The sequence below is a fragment of the Conger conger genome, chromosome 11 (genome assembly GCF_963514075.1).
Source record: "Conger conger chromosome 11, fConCon1.1, whole genome shotgun sequence".
NCBI lineage: Eukaryota > Metazoa > Chordata > Actinopteri > Anguilliformes > Congridae > Conger > Conger conger.
The window spans coordinates 9,878,596-9,898,107 of record NC_083770.1 but is presented as its reverse complement, the minus strand read 5'-3'; the positions used below and the strand labels follow the sequence as shown (position 1 = coordinate 9,898,107).

Sequence of the window (19,512 nt, the reverse complement as noted above, 5' to 3'; positions counted from 1 at the left end):
AGCCTGATCTGAAGGTTGGCAGAATCTTTCTCTGAAAAGATTATGCCGGTGTCGGCATACCTTAACTCTTTATCAGAGAAGCTTTAATTAACAGCTGGAATGTGAGTATAATTCCATCTCCACTTTCCTTGACATTTCTCAGATATCTTTAGGCTAAATTACCTTTACAACGAGATTGCCTGTTTGGTATTTTTCAGTAATTATGTCTGGCTGAGCTCTGAAATGGTAACTGGCCTTCACGTGAGGACATAAAAATATGTCCCTCGTGGTTTGTGTAAGGCTTGTTTATAACTTATTTATACGGAGAGGAAGAGGAAAATACTTCATTTAATATTTATTTGAATAGGGACAGATACATAAACACTGAGTATTTGACAAATAGCCTGATGCCATGTACATCATAACATTTATGGTACAAACTAATTTGCAATGTTTGGCCCTTCATGGGCTTCATGGTCAGAGTGCAGCAGTAATACAGTGCCTTTCTTGAATCTCTAGAGACTTTGCATATGGGGTAGAGATGGAGGGACATTGGTAGTCAACCACACACATGCTCATGCACACATGCAGTTCACACACACATACACACACAGGCACACACACACACACACACTCACAATAACAGAGACCCAGATTAGACAAGAGGAGCTCTTTTATGGTTTTGTATTGCTTGGATTGACGCCTGTTACATTTGAACTGGAACATTGAGAGAACTGGAGAACTACATTCATAAGTAAATTTCAATTCTAAAGAAATGTACAGCAACAATAAATATCTTTAATAAAAGGCAAAAACTAAGACTTCCTGAAAAAGTCAAACACGACAATATTCAATAAATAGTTCAAAATAAATAAATAAAAAACACAGTACTTCTAAAAAAGGTGAATGTGGCCAAGCTCTAGACCTCTGGAGCTCTGAAGACCTGAAGAGAGAAAAGGAACAGCAGTGAGTCAATAACCCGAGTCACTAACCTGAGCCTCTCCCATAGGACACTGAGTCCTACACCCCACTTTGACTCTTATAGTACACCGACTCCTATAGCACACTGACTCCTTTTGCACCCTCTATCTTCTACAGCATTCTGACTTCTACAGTATACTGACTGCTATAGCACACACTGAATCCTACAGTACACTGACTCCTATAGCACACTCTGGCTCCTACTGTACACTGACTCCTATAGCACACTCTGGCTCCTACTGTACACTGACTCCTATAGCACACTCTGGCTCCTACTGTACACTGACTCCTATAGCACACTCTGGCTCCTACTGTACACTGACTCCTATAGCACACTCTGGCTCCAACAGTACACTGACTACTATAGCACACTCTATCTGCTACAGCATTCTGACTCCTACAGTACACTGACCTATCGCACACACTGCCTACTTGTTCAGGCTTAAGGTTTCAGAAGGATGTTGTGGAATTGGGTGAGGCAGAATGTGAACAATGAGGCATTTCAGGATGATTGACAATTCAGAAATATCCGGTCTGAATCTTTACCTGCTGCTCACCTGGACAAATTCCCAGTAAGGCTATGACTAATACTTCCACACAGACCCAGACGCAGTGAGGCCATACCTGCAGTTGAGTTCAGACCACAATGTCGCTGCTGTTCGTCTGCAGTTTCTCCTTCTCACTGCTGGGTCCCAGATACGCTGCCAAGAAGTTCTTGTGACTTCTATAGCTGCAGAGAGAAAGCAGGAGGTCAGGGAATATTCACTGGTATTCCACAAATATTCGGTATTTCCTCCTCAAATACTCACTCTTCACTCTTCACTCTTCTAATACTCGGTCTTTACTCCTACAATACCCCGTCTTTACTCATCAAACTGCACTAATGGTTCAAACATTCAACGTTGTAACCCGTTCTGTTGCTGACTGTCAAGAGTCTCGTTGGAAAGGATCATATTTGACTCTGTCCCTGCTTTGGCCTTTGGCCTACATGTGGTACAGGTGTGGCAAGCTGACAGGAAATGCCTGTGGCTTGGTCATGACTTATTATCAGGTATGTTTGCTCAGTGATGGTATGTGCAGGTCCTGAAATGCTGATAAGTAAGTAGTAATGTGCGAGTGCTTTGCTGCTTCTTTTACAGGTATGTGTAGCCACATTCTGATGAAATTCTGTGTTTCGAGCAATTCAATTTCTTTTCCGGTCATTAAACTGAATTCACGAACTGCTGAATGGCCCTAATATTATATCAGTTTCTTTGCAATTAATACATTGAATGTCAAAATATGTGGATTGACTGAATTGAAATGAAATTGACTCCTAGTCAGAGGAGTGTACAGGTGTGAGCTGTATACAGGTGTGAGTGTAGGTGTGTATAGGGGTAAGCTGTGTACGGTTGAGGGTGTAGAAGTATACCGGTGTGAGTGTAGGTGTGTATAGGGGTAAGCTGTGTACAGGTGTGAGTGTAGGCGTGTACAGGTGAACTCACTGTGCACAGATCATGAGCAGGATAGCGCAGCAGCTGATGAGAGACAGGACCACCGCGATCACCACCAGTACCGTCTGCACCACCTCCTCATCCGGCTGCTTATGCCCCGTCTTCAACACCTGGACCGCACAGCGTTCGCCATCGTACCCCATCATGCACCTGCCACACAGCACTGACCGTGAGTAACGTACAGACAGACCGACTCACAGAGAAAATGTCACGAGTGACACTCAGACAGACAATGTCTTGAGTAAGAATCAGACACACAGACAGACAGACAGACAAAACTTCATGAGTGAGACTCAGACAGACAGACAGACATAACTTCATGATTGAGACTCAGACAGACAGACAGACAGACAGGATGTCTTGAGTGGGACTCATTAATCATTAAGACAGACAGATAGACGGACAGACGGTGTTGTACTCACACGCATGTAGTCTCGCGCAGGTTGGCCACATACTTGCAGCGGCCGTTGATGCAGTAGTGCTGATGCGTGGTGAGGCAGGGGTCCTCTCTCTCCACCTGGGTGGAGGTGAAGTTGGGTGTTGGGGTGGGTGCGGACTTATGTGTGCTGTGGGAGGCCCCCTTGTGCTTATTCTTTCTTTTCCTATTTTTCTGTTTTTTTCCGGGCTTTTTAACAGGATGCGGAACTGTAGGAAGACAACAGAGAGAGACAGAGAGAGAGGAGAGATATTAAACGTGTGTTTATATAAAGCTATTTTTAATTATGAATGAATACTGCATAATGACATCATATTTTACTGAAATACTCTATACTGACTATATGGTCAATGTAGCAAAGGTGAAGGAGCGAGAATGTACCGCTAGTGCACCAATTGCTGAACAATATCGAGTGCATCCCTTTCAGCATGCTGCCAGATTTCCCTGACATTATATTCACTGTGCCGCTGCTCAATGCAGAGTAATACTTGAAAGAATCAGATCTGGGTCAAATACATAATTGTTCAAATACTTTTCTGCGTTCGATTGATCTTGCCTGGTGCAACAGAGCCAACCAAGAGGACTAGATGGCACCAGACAAGCTCACTAAAGTGTAGAAGAGTATTTCAATCCAAAACAATTACGTATTTGACCCAGGTCAGGAAAGATTGCTTTCAGAGTGCCAAGGCACACAATCTCCCCTCACATGAGCGTGTATGGCAAATGCCTTCAGCAATCCCATCATTACTTTATGATGATATGTTTGATGTGATGGTGGAGCTAGTGGACAGGTCATGGGGTCAATATCAATAGGCTTCTTCCTCATGGAAACAGTAATGTGCACAGCAAATTTCACACAAGCCAACCGTTACTTTTTGAGATATGTTGATCAGAAATTGAAAGTTTGACCTGATAGTGGCACAAGGGCAAAGGTCATTGGGTCACCAACATCAGTAGGTGTCTTCCCTTTGGGAACATGAATGTGCACAGCAAATTCAATGGAAATCCAGCCATTACTTTTCCAGATACGGACGGCCGGACGCCATTACATAATCTCGGTGAAGGTAATCAGAAAATTCCATCTCCTTTCAGTCAGAATCTGAATCTGGAATTTCCTGGATTTACTTTTTGTCTCTAAACTGCATGTAAAAGATCACATTTTCTAAAAGCTACACTGGAATAATATATAAGGATGTTGCCTTAACGTACACCCAAAGAACAATGATCAATCTACTGTAGGACTAGTACTGTATACTAGTGTCTTCCAAGAGTGAGTATTCTCTAATGCTGAGTGCACTCTCAGTATCATTTGATTTGCATCACCTTGGTGAGCCAGTTTGATATCCTGGTGGATTCATCTGACTGTTCCATGTAAGAATAATACCGGTGTCTCCTACACTAGCAAAGACATGAGCGCTTCTCTCATGTGTCCATACTCTGGTCGTATACTGTATGTAGTGTATGTGTATTGTCATCCGTATTCATACCCAGCGGTAATTCTGCAATTTCGTTCTGTTCCAGCTCATTGTCTTCATCAGCTGAGCTCTGAATTTCAGTCCCTGATGATGTCACGCTGCCCGCCTCCTCTGATTTTGAGGCACGGGTGACCTCACCTCCAACAGTTACTGAGAAGCAGCATGCTGGAAAAACCATGGAACACTGTCAGACAGCTGCACGATACACAACAACACAACCGCAGACAACAATCAACAGCACAACTGTACACGGCACACATGTACAAGTAACACAAACAAGAGTAGACTGGCAGATACCGCACAATAGCAAAACTGCACATAGCATGCCCCCCATGCACATTGACAAACACACATGCACACACATGCACAGATAGCGCAAACAAGAACAGAACTACAGATGCATACAATGCATAACTACACAAGTTAGCACACATACACACTCACACACACACACACACAGCCACACAGCCACACACTCACAAACAGTGAACCATGATCAAACTGATGAAACACTCCTGTGTGAAGGTGTTAAAGCTCTTGTCTGAGAGCTGACTGTAATTATACACAGCTCTTTCCACATTTCCTCTGGAACCTTCCTTGATTCTTACATTGCTATTACTCAAGCAGCTCCTAAACAAACTGGTTTGTTAAGGATAATAAATCTGCTGAGGAAAATGGCAATCATTAAGAAAATATGACCATTCTTGCGCATTTTTATTTTCTGAATATTCCGTTCAAGCTTCACTTCCTGTGAAATTTACAAAGACGATCAGGCAGTCTCCTGTCCCAGAATCAGACGTCGAGCTGCTGTACTCTCCCTTCCCTCGCCCCCCCCCCCCCCTCCCCGAAACAGCTCGTTCCCAAACAGAGGAGATCAAAAAACTAATCCCAGGAACCCGACCCCAGAAGCAGAAATCCCCAGACTCACCTAGGGACAGGACCCAAAGCAGGAGCACAGAGTTCATGACGCGCACAGAGAGGGAGAAGGAGGAGTGTGTTTGCGTGTCTGCTGTGATTCTTCACCTTTATACCACACAGGGTGTGGCCTGTGAGGGAGAGAAGGGGGGCAGTGTGAAGCCCGACTGCTCATACTTAACATGTACAAAACTCAAGCTCATTTCAACACGTATCAAAACCAGTGTCTCCTACAGGACTGCTCAGTGTATGAGACAACGAGAGTAAACAGAGGACTTCCCCGAAACAAAGTTCAAGAAGCTAAACTCCACACAAAGATAGAAAATGGTTCAATTAAAATAGGAAAGTGAAATAGAATCTTGGAAGTATAGTTCAAAATAGCCACCAATTTTGTTGAATTTATTCATTTATTTGATGGGGGTGATGCACACTAGTGATGTTTCTGTAAATGTGGCAGTTAGCCAGTAAGGGTCTTTTTTATTTGTAGTCCCTGGGCTACAAAGGGTCATGGATAACATTTAATAACAATTAACATAAACACCTAAAACTGCTGCCAGTAGGAATTACTGGTATTTTATCTGAGAAGATATTGCTTTTGGAATCCAGAATGGTACTGATTAATGAAAATTCTTTGTGGAAAAATATGTGTACATTTACATTGACATTGGGTAGATATAAAAACATTTATGTCTTTTTAAATGTTTTTTTTATTTACTCAAACAAAGCCTGTCTGTGGGACATGAGTGCGTATGTAGGCAAGTGTGTGTGTGCGTGTGTGCGTGTGCGCGTGCGTGTGCGCGTGCGCGTGTGCGTGTGTGTGTGTGCGTGTGTGTGTATCTGTGTTTGTCTGTAAGTGTGCGTGTGTGTGTGTGCGTGTGTGTGTGTGCGTGTGTGTATGTGCGTGTGTGCGTGTGTGCATGTGTGTGTGTGTGTGTGCGTGTGTGTATGTGCGTGTGTGTGTGTGTGTGTGCGTGTGTGTGTGTGCGTGTGCGTGTGTGTGTGTGTGTGCGTGTGTGTGTGTGCGTGTGTGTGTGTGTGTGTGTGCGTGTGTGTGTGTGTGTGTGCGTGTGTGTGTGTGTGTGTGTGCGTGTGTGTGTGTATCTGTGTTTGTCTGTAAGTGTGTGTGTGTGTGTGTGTATCTGTGTTTGTCTGTAAGTGTGTGTGTGTGTGTGTGTATGTGCGTGTGTGTGTGTGTGTGTATCTGTGTTTGTCTGTAAGTGTGTATTTGTATGAGTGTGTGTGTGTTAGTCTGTAAGTCTACATTTGTATGAGTGTGTGTGTGTGTGTGTGAGTTAGTCTGTAAGTGTGCATTTGTATGAGTGTGTGTGTGTGTGTGTGTTAGTCTGTAAGTGTACATTTGTATGAGTGTGTATGTTAGTCTGTAAGTGTACATTTGTATGAGTGTGTGTGTGTGTGTGTGTGTTAGTCTGTAAGTGTACATTTGTATGAATGTGTGTGTGTGTGTGGGCACAGCAAACAGTTGTCCTCACCTTCCTCTCAGCCACAAAATACATAACCATGTGGAGCAGAAGAATGGAGGAGCCTTGCATCTCCAAAAGTCTTCAAAAGGTATTTCCCCAAAAAACAAGTTTCGCAGCTTTTTGCACTGCGTGGCAGAAATGACAGCCAGGAGAATTTTCCTATCATTTATGATAAGGTTAAAGAATACATTTTGGATTGGATTTTTGACCATTTCTCCATGCAGAACTTTCCGGAATCATTTGTATCATTGGATTTGTGCTTATGGACCCCCAGTTCAGACCACAGAATTGTGATGGGTTTTAAGTCTGGAGACTGAGATGGCCATTACTGAACATGGATCTTGTTCTCACTCAAGCATTTTGGTGTGGATTATACAGGAGTCTCCAGAATTATTGGCAACCTTAATGAAAATAGAATAGAAAGGCTGCATATGCAAAATAACATGGATAATATAATATTTTATGTTCAAAAATACAGGGTAACTACATACTTCTATTGCAATACATTTACTCTCATGCCTCAATATTTTTTATTTAGTAATCTATTTTTATTTTCTGAAATCCACAGGTGCCAAAATTATTGGCACACCGAATTGTGCCAATAAATAAAATTAAAGTGAAATTGACATTACAAATCCCTTCGTCAACCATCAGCATGGGGAAAGTCAAATAACTGTCAATTCAGAAGACATGGATGGAAATTGTCCATCACAAGTTGGGAACTGGGTCCAAACGAAATACATAAATGGCTATACATACCACTTAACACTGTAAGAGCAATAATAAAGAAGTAAAACATATGGAATGGTTGAAAGTGCATATTATCCCTATGGATGGTAAGGAAGATGGTGAGGGAGGCCATAAGTAACCCAAGAATCACAGTTCTAGAATTGCAGAGATTAGTGGTGTCTTGCGGTCACCAAGTAAAAAAAATATATCAGTAAACTCTTTGGAAGAGTAGCACAAAGGCAGCCCTTACAGAGCACAATAAACAAACCAAGCATCTTGAGTTTGCCATACCTAATTTGAATTATGACTCTCGTCAGATGAGACCTAAATTGAATGTTTGGGCCATACAGACCATCGACATGTTTGCCAGCAAAATGGAATGCATTCAAGGAGAAGTACTTCATACCTACTGTCAAATACGGCTGTGAGTTATTGATGTTTTGCTGCCAGTGGTCCAGGGGCACTATTTAAGACCAATGTTTTGACTTTAGTTGATTCCATTGAATCATTAATAAAGTGCACTACTTTCTGCATGTAAGAAAATAAAGCTTATGTCAATAACCTTTTTAATTTACAGCACTTTTTATGCATTTTTATCAAGGGTGACAATAATTCTGGAGCTGACTGTATGTTTGGGGTCACTGTCCTGCTAGACAATCTGCTTACGATCAAGTCTTAGCTTCCTGGCTGAAACAACCATATTTTCTGCCAATATTTCCTGGAACTACGTTGAATTCACGGTGCCACTGGCAACAAAACATCTCCAAAACATCAATGACCACCGCAGTATTTGAAAGTAGGTATGAGATGCTTCTCTCTGTATGCATTCCTCTTTTGCCGCCAAAATGGTGTGTATGGCCAAAACATTCCATTTTGGTCTCATCTGACCATATCACTCTCTTCCAGTCATAATTCCCAGGAGTTTTGGCAAACTCCAGATGCTTGGTTTTGTTTATTGTGCTCAGTCAGGGCCGCCCTGCTGAAATAGAAATAGCACAAGCTAGTTGATGAAATTGATGAAATTGATGATAGCTGGATTTTACAGCAGGGCTTGTGCCACCCTTCCAAACAGTTTGTTGGTATGGTGGTGCCATTTTATATTGCAACTAAGAAGCAACCAATCTCTGAAATGCTTAAACTCCGATTCCTTGGGATCTTTATGACCTCTCTCATTATCTTTCACACCATCCGTGGGGAAAATGTGCACTTGTGTCCTTTTCCTGACATTTTTTCAAACATTGCATATGTTTTACATGTCTTTATAATTACCCATTACCAGACATTACAGGTCAATTACAACCTGTCTCTTCTGAATTGACAGACTTTTCCCATGCTGATGGATGACAAAAAGATTTTGCAGGCTTGTTACCTCATCTCTCTACTGTGACAGGAAATGGTAGAATAATATAATATAATTCTTTAGTTCCTTCCATAATCCCATAGATTAGGATTAACTAAATTAAGTAACATTTTATTGCCAATTTCACTTTGATTTTATTTACAATAATTGTTAAGGGTACCAATAATTTTCATAAAAGGCGAGACTACTTAATAAAAATAAGTGAAACCTGAGAGTAAATGTATTCAAATACATGTACATAGTTTTCCCATATGTTTGAACATAACCTATAGATTATTATCTGTGTTTTGTATTATATGCAGCCCTTTTTCTTCATTATTATGGGTGCCAAAAATTCTGGAGCCCACTGTATTTCTGGAGGTTTGTTAATTTGTAAAAATGATGTCATTAGAACAATTTGTCTCCCTGCCACAAACACCCCTAGCGGGCTACTTTTCTCACCTAGCTGGCAACTAAACAACTTGGGGAACCCCCTGGCAGTAGAGAGGAGCAGAAGAGTCGGGTAGAGTAGTACCACAATGCAGTGTACAATCAGCAGCCTGGTTAGTTTCTCTTCCCTTGAGAGGAAGGACACTTGTGAGGGTAGGACTGGGGCCTGGAGCTCAGCCCTGCTCAGGAAGGCCAAACGAGGAGCTGAAGGAACTCAGGGAATGTGTAAATGCTTGAAATGTTTGTGCCGTGCACTGTTTACAGGAGGTGTGAGGGCGCAAATAATCCGGCGGATGACACATCCCCGAAATAACCCGCATACTTGTCTGATTGACGCATCGAGAGTTTATATCTAACTCCATTTAAATTAGACTCTGTTTAATTATTGGGACTGGCCTGCGTCTGGACTGCGTCTATTCTGAAGGACTGATCCCTACAGTGTTTGTGGGGGGACACTGCACTGTGGGTTTTGGTCTGGATTCCCGTCCTAGTGCCCCTCGTTCAACTGCAGGCTCAACATCCGCACGTATGCCAGGTACAGCTCATTACACAATTTATTAAAGCTTATCACACAGAATAGCTGGGCCCAGACATACAAGGTTCAAAGGTGACCTCATCTATTGAGAATGTGAGGCACTCACAGGATGTCTTCAGGCGAAGTGTATGATGATAGAGCAAAGGCGCTGCTGTGCGCTACATTTCTACCTGACTCCTCCCTGTGGCCCAAGGGATTCATGCAGCAGTGCATCTGCCAGCTGCCGCTTCGAGTGACCTCAAAGTACAAACACACCTTCCTAGGTGTGTATCCCATAAAGGTGAGGTGTCTGTGTGCGTGATTCACTGTCCATTACCGCAGTATAGCTATCTGTACATTACTGTAAATTACAGCAGTATGTCCATCTAATTACTGTTAATTACAGCGGTATAGTTATATCAATACTGTTAATTACAGCAGTATAGCTATCTCATTACTGTAAATTATAGCAGTATAGCTATCTCATTACTGTTAATTACAGCGGTATAGTTATCTCATTACTATAAATTACAGCAGTATAGCGATTTCATTACTGTAAATTACAACAGTTTGTCCATCTCATTACTGTAAATTGCAGCAGTATAGCTATCTCATTACTGTAAATTGCAGCAGTATAGCTATCTCATTTCTGTAAATTTCAGCACTCGTTACAGTTTGTTACAGTCGTATGTCCATCTCATTATAGTTTGTTACAGTCGTATGTCCAGGTTCAACAGGGATACTCTTCTGGCCCTGCCTGTTCTACCTAAGTGTTAATGAATTCTGTCCCTGATTTCAGGGCAGTAACAAAAACTCAAATTACCATTGGCCTCAGGGGTTATATTAGACCATCCTACCTTAGATTATGATATCATCTCTCCGATATACAATTAATGTACAGTTACGGCATCCCCTGAAGGCTGTGAGTGATCGGTGGCAGTTTAACTGACCCATCATAGGAAAAGTTTAATTCGCAGTAATATTTGCCTTATTAATGCAAGCCTTCGTTGGGTGTTCCAGACGCAGTGAGGCGTGTGGAGCAGGTGAGGGCAACGGCAGGGTGAATGCTGATGAAAGCACGCGCGTGTGGGCAGAGTCTGTTTCCACCACGTCCAGCCGGCCTGTTTCCGTTCAACACGCACGCTGCGGTTGTCCTGTGGCTATTTATAAATGCCTTCATTAACCCAACCGTGTCTACCCCTCTTAACATCTCCAAATCCCCTCCACGTCCCACATGCCCGCTGGCTGCTGTCTTTTACTTTACCAAAGCCAGATTGTGGCTCGATCTGTTAAAGCATAGTTATAATATGTGGATGGGCTCCTCGGTCTAGTATCTGTTAAAGCCCTTTCATAGTGTGTGGATGGGCCCCGCGGTTTAGAGTCTGTTAAGGCACAGTCATAGTCTATGGATAGGACCCATGGTCTAGTATCTGTTAAAGCACTGTCAGTGCGTGGATAGGACCCATGGTCTAGTATCTGTTAAAGCACAGTCATAGTTTGTGGATGGACCCACAGTCTAGTGTCTGTTAAAGCACTGTCATAGTGTATGGATGGGCCCCATGGTCTAGTGTCTGATAAGGTGTGGGGATGGGCCCACAATGTGGTATTGAATCCAGATGTACCAGTGCTCACTGTGGCCAGTAGCTCAATAGGGCCAGACACAACTGGCTCTAGCATGAGGATTTGAGCTGGTTTCATCCCACAGCTGCAGCCCCTGCTGGTCAATATGGCACCTGCAATCCTGCCATGCTGCGCATTGCAACTTGCTTTAATTATCAATTGCATTTAGATTATTACAACGATTATTTACCGCTTTTACCAATAGCACCTCATCACACCACATAATGAACAAATACCATGGTATTTTATTTAAAGTCGGAGTTTATATGGATGATCGTGATTATTGAGAATGAGGGGTGGGAAACTCCGGGGGGGTGGGGGGGGGGTGGTCTCCTGGTTCTTGCAATTTTCTCTCAATCAGAAGACAATTTAGGCCTTAGAAACGAGGGCCATGTCTGAAACAGCTTGGCTGGCTTTTATCCAGCATAGAAAATTGGGTAATGTAAATGCCATTAATGGTATATTGGATGAGAAAGTTCTTAAGCAAAAGTTTCTCTAAATGGAGTAGATTTTAGAGAAAAATTTTCCTACTTAACTCTCACCCAGTGTACTCACAGTCTGCATTTGGGAGCACATCACATAGTGACATAAGTAGGCAGTATATTTTATATACAGTACACATTTTGAGGATGCAGTAGTTAAGAAGGCGGTTTAAGACTGAGAGTAAATGTAAAACAGTCAATGTGTGCAGGCTTTAGTCAATAACTTAAATGAAACACAGAAGTTTAGGAACAGGAAACACTACAGCCTTCCAGGTTTCGAATTTCAGCCAACTTATTTAGTTGAAACTATAAAAATTTCAAAGTTCCAAGCACAAGCTTTCCAAAGAACGTTCATGAAATTAAACTCTGAGATATTAGCTTGCATGTCCTGTTTGTCAGGAGTCCCTGACTTGTTACCTGCGCTGCGGTAAGATGTGGTCCCGGGAAGAAAGCACATGCGTGTCTGCGCTCTTCCACATCCACAGTGAAGGGCATGGCGATGAACGGTCAGAAAAATAAGATTGGCTATTTTAAATGAATAAGTCATAAGTAAGCTTTCCAGTTACAAGGGCTTCATGAGTTGAGCTGAGTTGAGTTGAATGAAGGAAAATGACACACGCATACAGGAAGCATTTTAATGGAATTTTCATACAAATACAAAAAGGCTAGAGTATATATTTTTTTGGTATATTTTTATATTATATAAATAAAAATATTGTTGAATCTTCAAGAGAGAAAATGACACATTCCGCTTAAGAACTACACAAATATCACTGAGAACCAGAACCATTAGAGTCATACAGCTAATCCATTATTTTCAGTGTACCGTTTTTTCCCCCCAATAAGGGGGTAAATATAAATGTACCAATAATAAGATTCACAGGTCAAATGGACCCAAGGATTGATTCAAATGTTTTACAAAATGGCTCCACCTTCTGGCTGCAGTCAGAGGAGGCAGGCCTGTGTGTTGAATTTGCATATGGCTTATGGGGGAAGGGGCAAGGGCTGGCTTTTGATTGGCTCAAACAATTCTGGGATGGGCAGCGAAAGGTCTAGTCACCCATATAAAATCAGTCCATGTCAGTCATTCATTTTGTGCAATTAACAAAAAAAGACATTCAATAAATTGACATGCATCCGAGTAAGCGTTTTCTCTGAGATATGGCTCAGTCCCTTTTTCTTCACATTGTACATTCTGCAGGGTTTGGCCTTTTACACACACTATTAAACTCACAAATAAGTTACCCTTCCCTGACTGAGGCTGTAAAGATCAGTGTCTCAGTGCAAATAAACCTTTTTTTTTTTTTTTTTTTAGAATTTTTTTTTTTGTTTAAAAAAAAACCTCAAAACAATTTCTTGCATTTTTGCATACTCCTCACAAAATCCACTAAGACAGGGCGTACAATCACAAAAATGCGTATTTCATTGATATTCCGGAATTATAACTTAAAATCCTCAAAAACCTCTCTTCTCTCAACACCAAATTTAACACTGATCCTGTTATAAATATCTACTGTATATTACAAAATAGTAATCATTTTAAACACAAAATGTGGAAGAGATAAAATTGCTTCAAGAACACACACCACACACATACACACACACACAATTGACAGCGTACTAGCAAGTGATTCCAGCTACCTTGCTCGAATGCAACAGTTTTAAATACCAATTATAAATACCGCTCATCTCTACGAACACACTTTTTACAATATTCTTCCCAATAAGGGGAGTGTTGGTAAAATTTACCCGACAGGGATCAGTCATAATATTGTCCATCTAGCCAATCAGGCAGCGAAGTTGCAATAGTATCCAAGTGGGCTGCAGTCCACTGCGCTAATCATGCCATCTGCACTTCCTGATACTCCTTCTGTCTGGGTGGGCCAGTATTCTTCTTATGCCTGTAACATAACAAAGTGTTACAACACAGAGACACACACATACACACAGCACACAGACACTCAGCATCTGTAGAGGAAGTAGATGCCTCCAGCGATGCCCATGTTGGTTAAAGACACACACACACACACACACACACACTCACCATCTGTAGAGGAAGTAGGCGCCTCCTGTGATGCCAATGATGGTTAAGGACACACACACCACCGTGAGGATCAGACTCTCTTCACTCAAGGGCAGAATCACTGGAGACAGCAGAGCACACCTGTGACCTGAATAGCCTCGCTCACACCTGCCACATATCATAGAGTGACTGTTATACACCGACTCACCTGCTACATATCATATATTTAGAAGTATACAAGCACATACGCATGTGCAAGCACACACACATTCACGCACTCACCCGCTAGATCATAGGGTGAGAGTTATACACACATACACATGTTAAAGGTACACTAGGCGAACTCCTAATGGTAAAGAGAGGGATTGCAACAAAAAACAACCTCAGACCACAACTGTTTAAGCTTTCCAGTCTATGAAAATAACGCGTAATATAAAGCGTTATTATACAGTTCAGTCCTCTCGTGCTCTGTTTTGGAAAGCTGACAGTGACAAACGCAACAGAGCCTGCCGTCTTTTCGTAGTGTTCTCGTAAGAAAATGTTCGCCGTGACAGGTGACTATGAAATTTTGACTTTGGTGTGCTACACAACGCTATTTATATTTTTTGTCTTTTTGAATTTTTCACTTTAGCTAACCAATTATATTGTGAGCAACCAAGTTATTTGGCTACCTAACTATGGCCGTGACTGGCTGGCTATATAAATAAGATATGATAGTCCACGACAAACTCTGACTTACAGTTTGAGAGAAATAAAGGTTTCGCTAAACACGGATGGTTGAACACATGAAGAGATAAAACGAACACGCAGCTGCCCAAATTGCACTTCAGACAAGCGATCTCTGAAACTCTGTATACTATTGCTTATGCAGCTAGAAAACAAAACCAGTTCGCTATCAGTATCAACAAGCAAATTAGCTAGTATAAGTTAGCCTCCCGAATTTACAAATATCATATTAGAATATATTAGAACCAATTTTCAACCAATGAGCTTGAATTGTTGTACAGCTGTAAAATGTTTTGATCCAGAGTGACGGCCTGCAAATGTACACTTTGAAACCCGAATTTAATGACTATAAACACAGGCAGAGGGTGAGTCAACATTTCAACATCTAACAATGTTTTAGCACAAAAATCTTACCTATTGTACCTTTAAAGCACACAAGCATTCACACTCACCTGACACACATAATAGTGAGTTATACACACATACACATGTGCAAGCAAACACACATTCTTGCACTCACCCGCTAGATATCATAGGGGTATACATACAGATTTGCAAGTAAGGATCCACACACACTCGCACAAAAACACATATTTTACCTTGAATTACAATTTTGCAGTGAGCAGAGTTGCGTGTGTGTTACTAACAGTGAGCAGGGTTGTGTGTGTGTCTAACTTGAAGTGAGCAGGGTTATATGTGTGTGTGTGTGTATATGAGTGTGTCTTACTTGCAGTGAGTAGGGTTGTGTGTGTATATCTTACTTGCAGTGAGTGGGGCTGCGTGCGTGTGTGTGTGTGTGTGTGTGTGTGTGTGTAGCTTACTTGCAGTGAGCAGGGATGCGTGTGTGTGTGTATCTTAATTGCAGTGAATAGGGGTGTGTGTGTGTGTGTGTGTGTGTGTATGTAGCTTACTTGAAGTGAGCAGGGTTATGTGTGTGTGTGTGTGTGTATGTGTGTGTCTTAATTGCAGTGAGTAGGGCTGTGTGTGTATGTAGCTTAATTGCAGTGAGCAGGGTTGTGTGTGTATATATCTTACTTGCAGTTGTGCTCATTTAAGTCCACCAGGAACATGCACTCTCCATGGAAGCAGTAGTCCTCCATGCTGGAGTTACACTTCTGGATCATCACATGGCCCTTTCGTGTAGTGGAACCTACAGGGACGGCAGTGACACCTGCAGACACAGGGGTTCATGGGAAAAGGATCATGAGAGAGGAAGCGAGACAGAGACAGAGAAGGAGAGAAGGGAAGGAGAAGGAGATGTACCTGATGTCGAGCAGTTGGGGCCGCAGGAAGGAGAGGGATTTGTGGATTCGGCCTTGTTGCCCCATAATAGCAGTAGACCTGAAGGAGAGGGTTTAGGGTTAGGGATGTCATGTCAATTATATCTCTCATTCTTCATTGGCCTCAGTAGGGTGGGACATGCTCCTATTACTGAATCACTCTTAATCATGAGTCACAGGACTTGGGACCTGCCAATTCAGCAGTGGCATGCAACTAGTTCACTTTTACTAATCACTTTGGCGGGTGAGATTCTGGTAGTATTTTCTACGAAGAATGAGACTGTAGTTTACAAAAGGCATCTGAATTAATAAAGTCAGTTCAGGGTGAAATTACTCCCATGAGCAGGCTGTGTGCTCATCCCCTTGGTCCAACAACTTTTCCCTCTCCCCTCCCTCTAGTTTCCTCAGCAAACATGGTGCCCAACACGGCACCACATTGAAAAAAAAGCCATTGGGGAGCAATGTTCTGACCAGGAAAAAACGGAAAAAACAGAAGTGACAATGTTTGTGGTACCAAGCACAGGAAACAAAAATGGTTTGGTAAAGGAGCATGAATTTCGACCACAGACCATTCTGTGACTTTGACAGATGGATGTCCATGATTTCAAAGTCGCTTCATTTGGCACTAAAGCAGTGAAAATACAGTATAGCCCTGCACACTACAGTCCTGTATACCCCAGTACACTACAGCCCTGTACACTACATCAATGTACAGCCCTGAACACAGTTCTGTTCTGTAAGCTACAGATCCTGACAGTATTGCCGTCACTCCCCCACCCCCAACTTCCTGCCTCCAGCCTCTTCCAGGCATTGTCATGGCGACACAGAACATTCCTTGGCAGGGTGTGGTGTGCACCTGGAGTCAGGTGTACATGTGTGGGCGGGGATCTGGGCAGCGTGTCCGCAGCACCAGCACACGCCACAAACCACAGCGCATTCCTGTGGCGTGCTCAAACATGGGGCACACACACCCTGCCCCTGGCCACAACTCCAGCAAGCAAACAGATTAAGATTACTGGGTCTTATTTTCCATTAAACACCATGTGAAATTATTGTGAAAAAGAACTCATACAAATACGAATACTAATAATAATAATTCCCAAATTCAGATGTCCCTCTGGTAACAAAAACGGTGTGTAAGGTCAGCCAATCACAGGAGCAGTGCGTGAGGTCAGCCGGGTTGCAGGAGCAGTGTGTTAGGTCAGCCAATCACAGGGGCAGTGTGTAAGGTCAGCCAATCACAGGAGCAGTGCGTGAGGTCAGCTGGGTTGCAGGAGCAGTGTGTAAGGTCAGCCAATCACAGGGGCAGTGTGTAAGGTCAGCCAATCACACGGGCAGTGCGTAAGTTAGCCACTCATAGGAGCAGTGCATAAAGTTGGCCAATCACAGGAGCAGTGCTAAAATTAAAGTCTGAAATCACATCGCCTGAAATCCGATGACACAAAGCAACAAAGAAAACAGATTGAAGCTCAGATTAAGCCTTTTTACGAAGACCAAAGCCCCCCCCCCACCCATCCAATGGCCAGTGCACTTTCTACAGTAAAACCAGTTTGACCACATAGCTGGCTACTTCCGTCAACTAATACCTAAATATTCTAAAGAGAAGCCGAAGTCTTGAGTGCAGTAATGACAAAGTGTGGAACCCTGATGAGGCAGTCACCTGAAGGGGTTGACTGCACACAGCAGTTCCACACACTGGGCCAAATCCACTGCGCTACTCACACTGGGCCAAACACACTGCTCACACTGGCCAAATCCACTGCACTGCTCACACTGGCCAAGTCCACTGCACTGCTCACACTGGTCAAATCCACTGCGCTGCTCACACTGGGCCAAACACACTGCACTGCTCACACTGGACCAAACACACTGCACACGTGCTCAGTCCCTGGAATGTGTTACAGTGAGAAATACCTTCCCAGGCCACTCATATTGCACTACAGATGAATGGGCTCAAGTCCTTCCCTTGTTGATTCAGTAAGATCACATCCTGAGGGCGATTATGTTATTATGTACAGACCCCTGCCCCAATCAGAGATGCTGATGGCTGCATTGACAGGTGTTCACAAGGTCTCTACCTGGTACCAGGTCACAAGCAGGTGCCAGTGGCAGAGGCTTATCAAAGCCACCTAAAGTGACTTTACTGGTTAAGTGCTACTTTTATGTTTTAAGCTTGCTGCATCAAACACAGCCTGCCAACTACTTTTCACCTACTTAAGAACTTTCTTATCCAGTGTACTCAATTTACATACAGTATGCAATAATACACAGTAAGCAGTTTGGACATGGCCACAGCCTTACAAAACTGTGTGGCAAGGATGGTGCCTGTATACCGGAACACCACCACCACATGCCATTTTGGGGGATTCAATTTGGGACAAAAGTTTGAAATAATGTCAAAATAAATGCACTTTGTTGTATGTCGCTCTGGATAAGAGCGTCTGCTAAATGCCTTGTAATGTAATGTAATGTAATGTAAATGCATTTGTATCCAACCTGGTGCCATATACTGTATCAGCAACTGTTTATGGTCTGACGTCTAAGATCACCTGCATTCCAACCTGAGCACAAACGCAGCTTGAACCACCTTGAGCTACTTTTCCGTTTTCTAGTATGGAGCAGACGCGCTTAGGTATCAAACGACAGTATACAGTGGACATTTCTGGAGCGGTTCATGATTGGCAGAGAACACTAAACAATTGATAGGCAATTACACGTAGCCATAGGATATAAAGGTTACATAAAGTTAAAACAGGTTTATTCCCTTGTTCACGGTCAAATTCCAGTTTAGGTCGGAATTTCAAAGATTACAAACACGCTAGCTGAGTGCAATAAAGAAATCAGAAGTAATCAATAACCAGGCGCCAGCGAGCCAAGGAAGAACAAGGAGTCGAAAAATCACTAGAGATCGTTCACATTCTGTATTGAAATTAAAATGAATTTAAAAAAGTGTAAATTGCGGACTCACCATAGAACGGCAAGAGAAAAGTCGCTGTTAATCCTTTCATTGTCGCGTGGGTTATGTACGTTGTGTCTGACAGGCGGTCAGTGCCAGCATGAAAGGACGCACAGAATGTGGGCAGGTAGGTATGCGACGATTGGGCTGAACTTATTTCCGACCTGTCCAATAGAATCCGCGGTGAACCAAAAGAAAAGTGACGTGTTGTGATTTCCTCCGTTTCTCGTGTAAATAAAAAAAAAATCACTGTTGGAGACGCTACACCCAACTTTGGTAATGGGTGAGGCAACTGTAAGCTCATTCATCTTTTAGAGAGCCTTTGTGTTGCAAAATAAAATCAAACCGCTTTACATCAGCATTACCAGATAAACTGAAATGTCCTCCTTTTGTATTTTTTTCGCTTTATACAGTACAAGGTAAAGCAGGGGAAATTACAGACATGGGATGACAGGCGCGGATCTGCCCGTGATATTTTAAAAAACCTTTTACTGAACTGAATATGGTAACTGGCCTCAGTGATATATTATTGATTATCCTTTTGTGAGAGCTGTGTGAAAAGACACAAAACCATGGGTTCCCCCACCCCACTAGCTACACTGGTAGCTAAAGATGAACTGGCTGGGATTTGAA

At 42.6% G+C, this 19,512-nt stretch overlaps 2 protein-coding genes across 2 annotated transcripts; both read right to left on the bottom strand.

Moving 5' to 3' along the window:
* Nucleotides 1–439: 439 nt before the first annotated feature.
* Nucleotides 440–5,350, bottom strand: areg (amphiregulin). The gene is made up of 6 exons (XM_061261605.1): nt 5,293–5,350; nt 4,377–4,529; nt 2,876–3,098; nt 2,445–2,603; nt 1,585–1,690; nt 440–922 (listed from the first exon to the last, which is right to left on the bottom strand). Exons 1-5 carry the CDS (start codon nt 5,327–5,329, stop codon nt 1,597–1,599), a joined length of 666 nt encoding a protein of 221 aa, XP_061117589.1. The 5' UTR covers nt 5,330–5,350; the 3' UTR covers nt 440–922; nt 1,585–1,596.
* Nucleotides 5,351–12,515: 7,165 nt separating this feature from the next.
* On the bottom strand, nt 12,516–19,022 carry LOC133140953 (proepiregulin-like). The gene is made up of 5 exons (XM_061261273.1): nt 18,892–19,022; nt 15,907–15,984; nt 15,679–15,814; nt 13,939–14,085; nt 12,516–13,795 (listed from the first exon to the last, which is right to left on the bottom strand). The coding sequence occupies exons 1-5, from the start codon at nt 18,929–18,931 to the stop codon at nt 13,735–13,737; spliced, it is 462 nt and encodes a 153-aa protein (XP_061117257.1). The 5' UTR covers nt 18,932–19,022; the 3' UTR covers nt 12,516–13,734.
* Between the last annotated feature and the right edge of the window lie 490 nt (nt 19,023–19,512).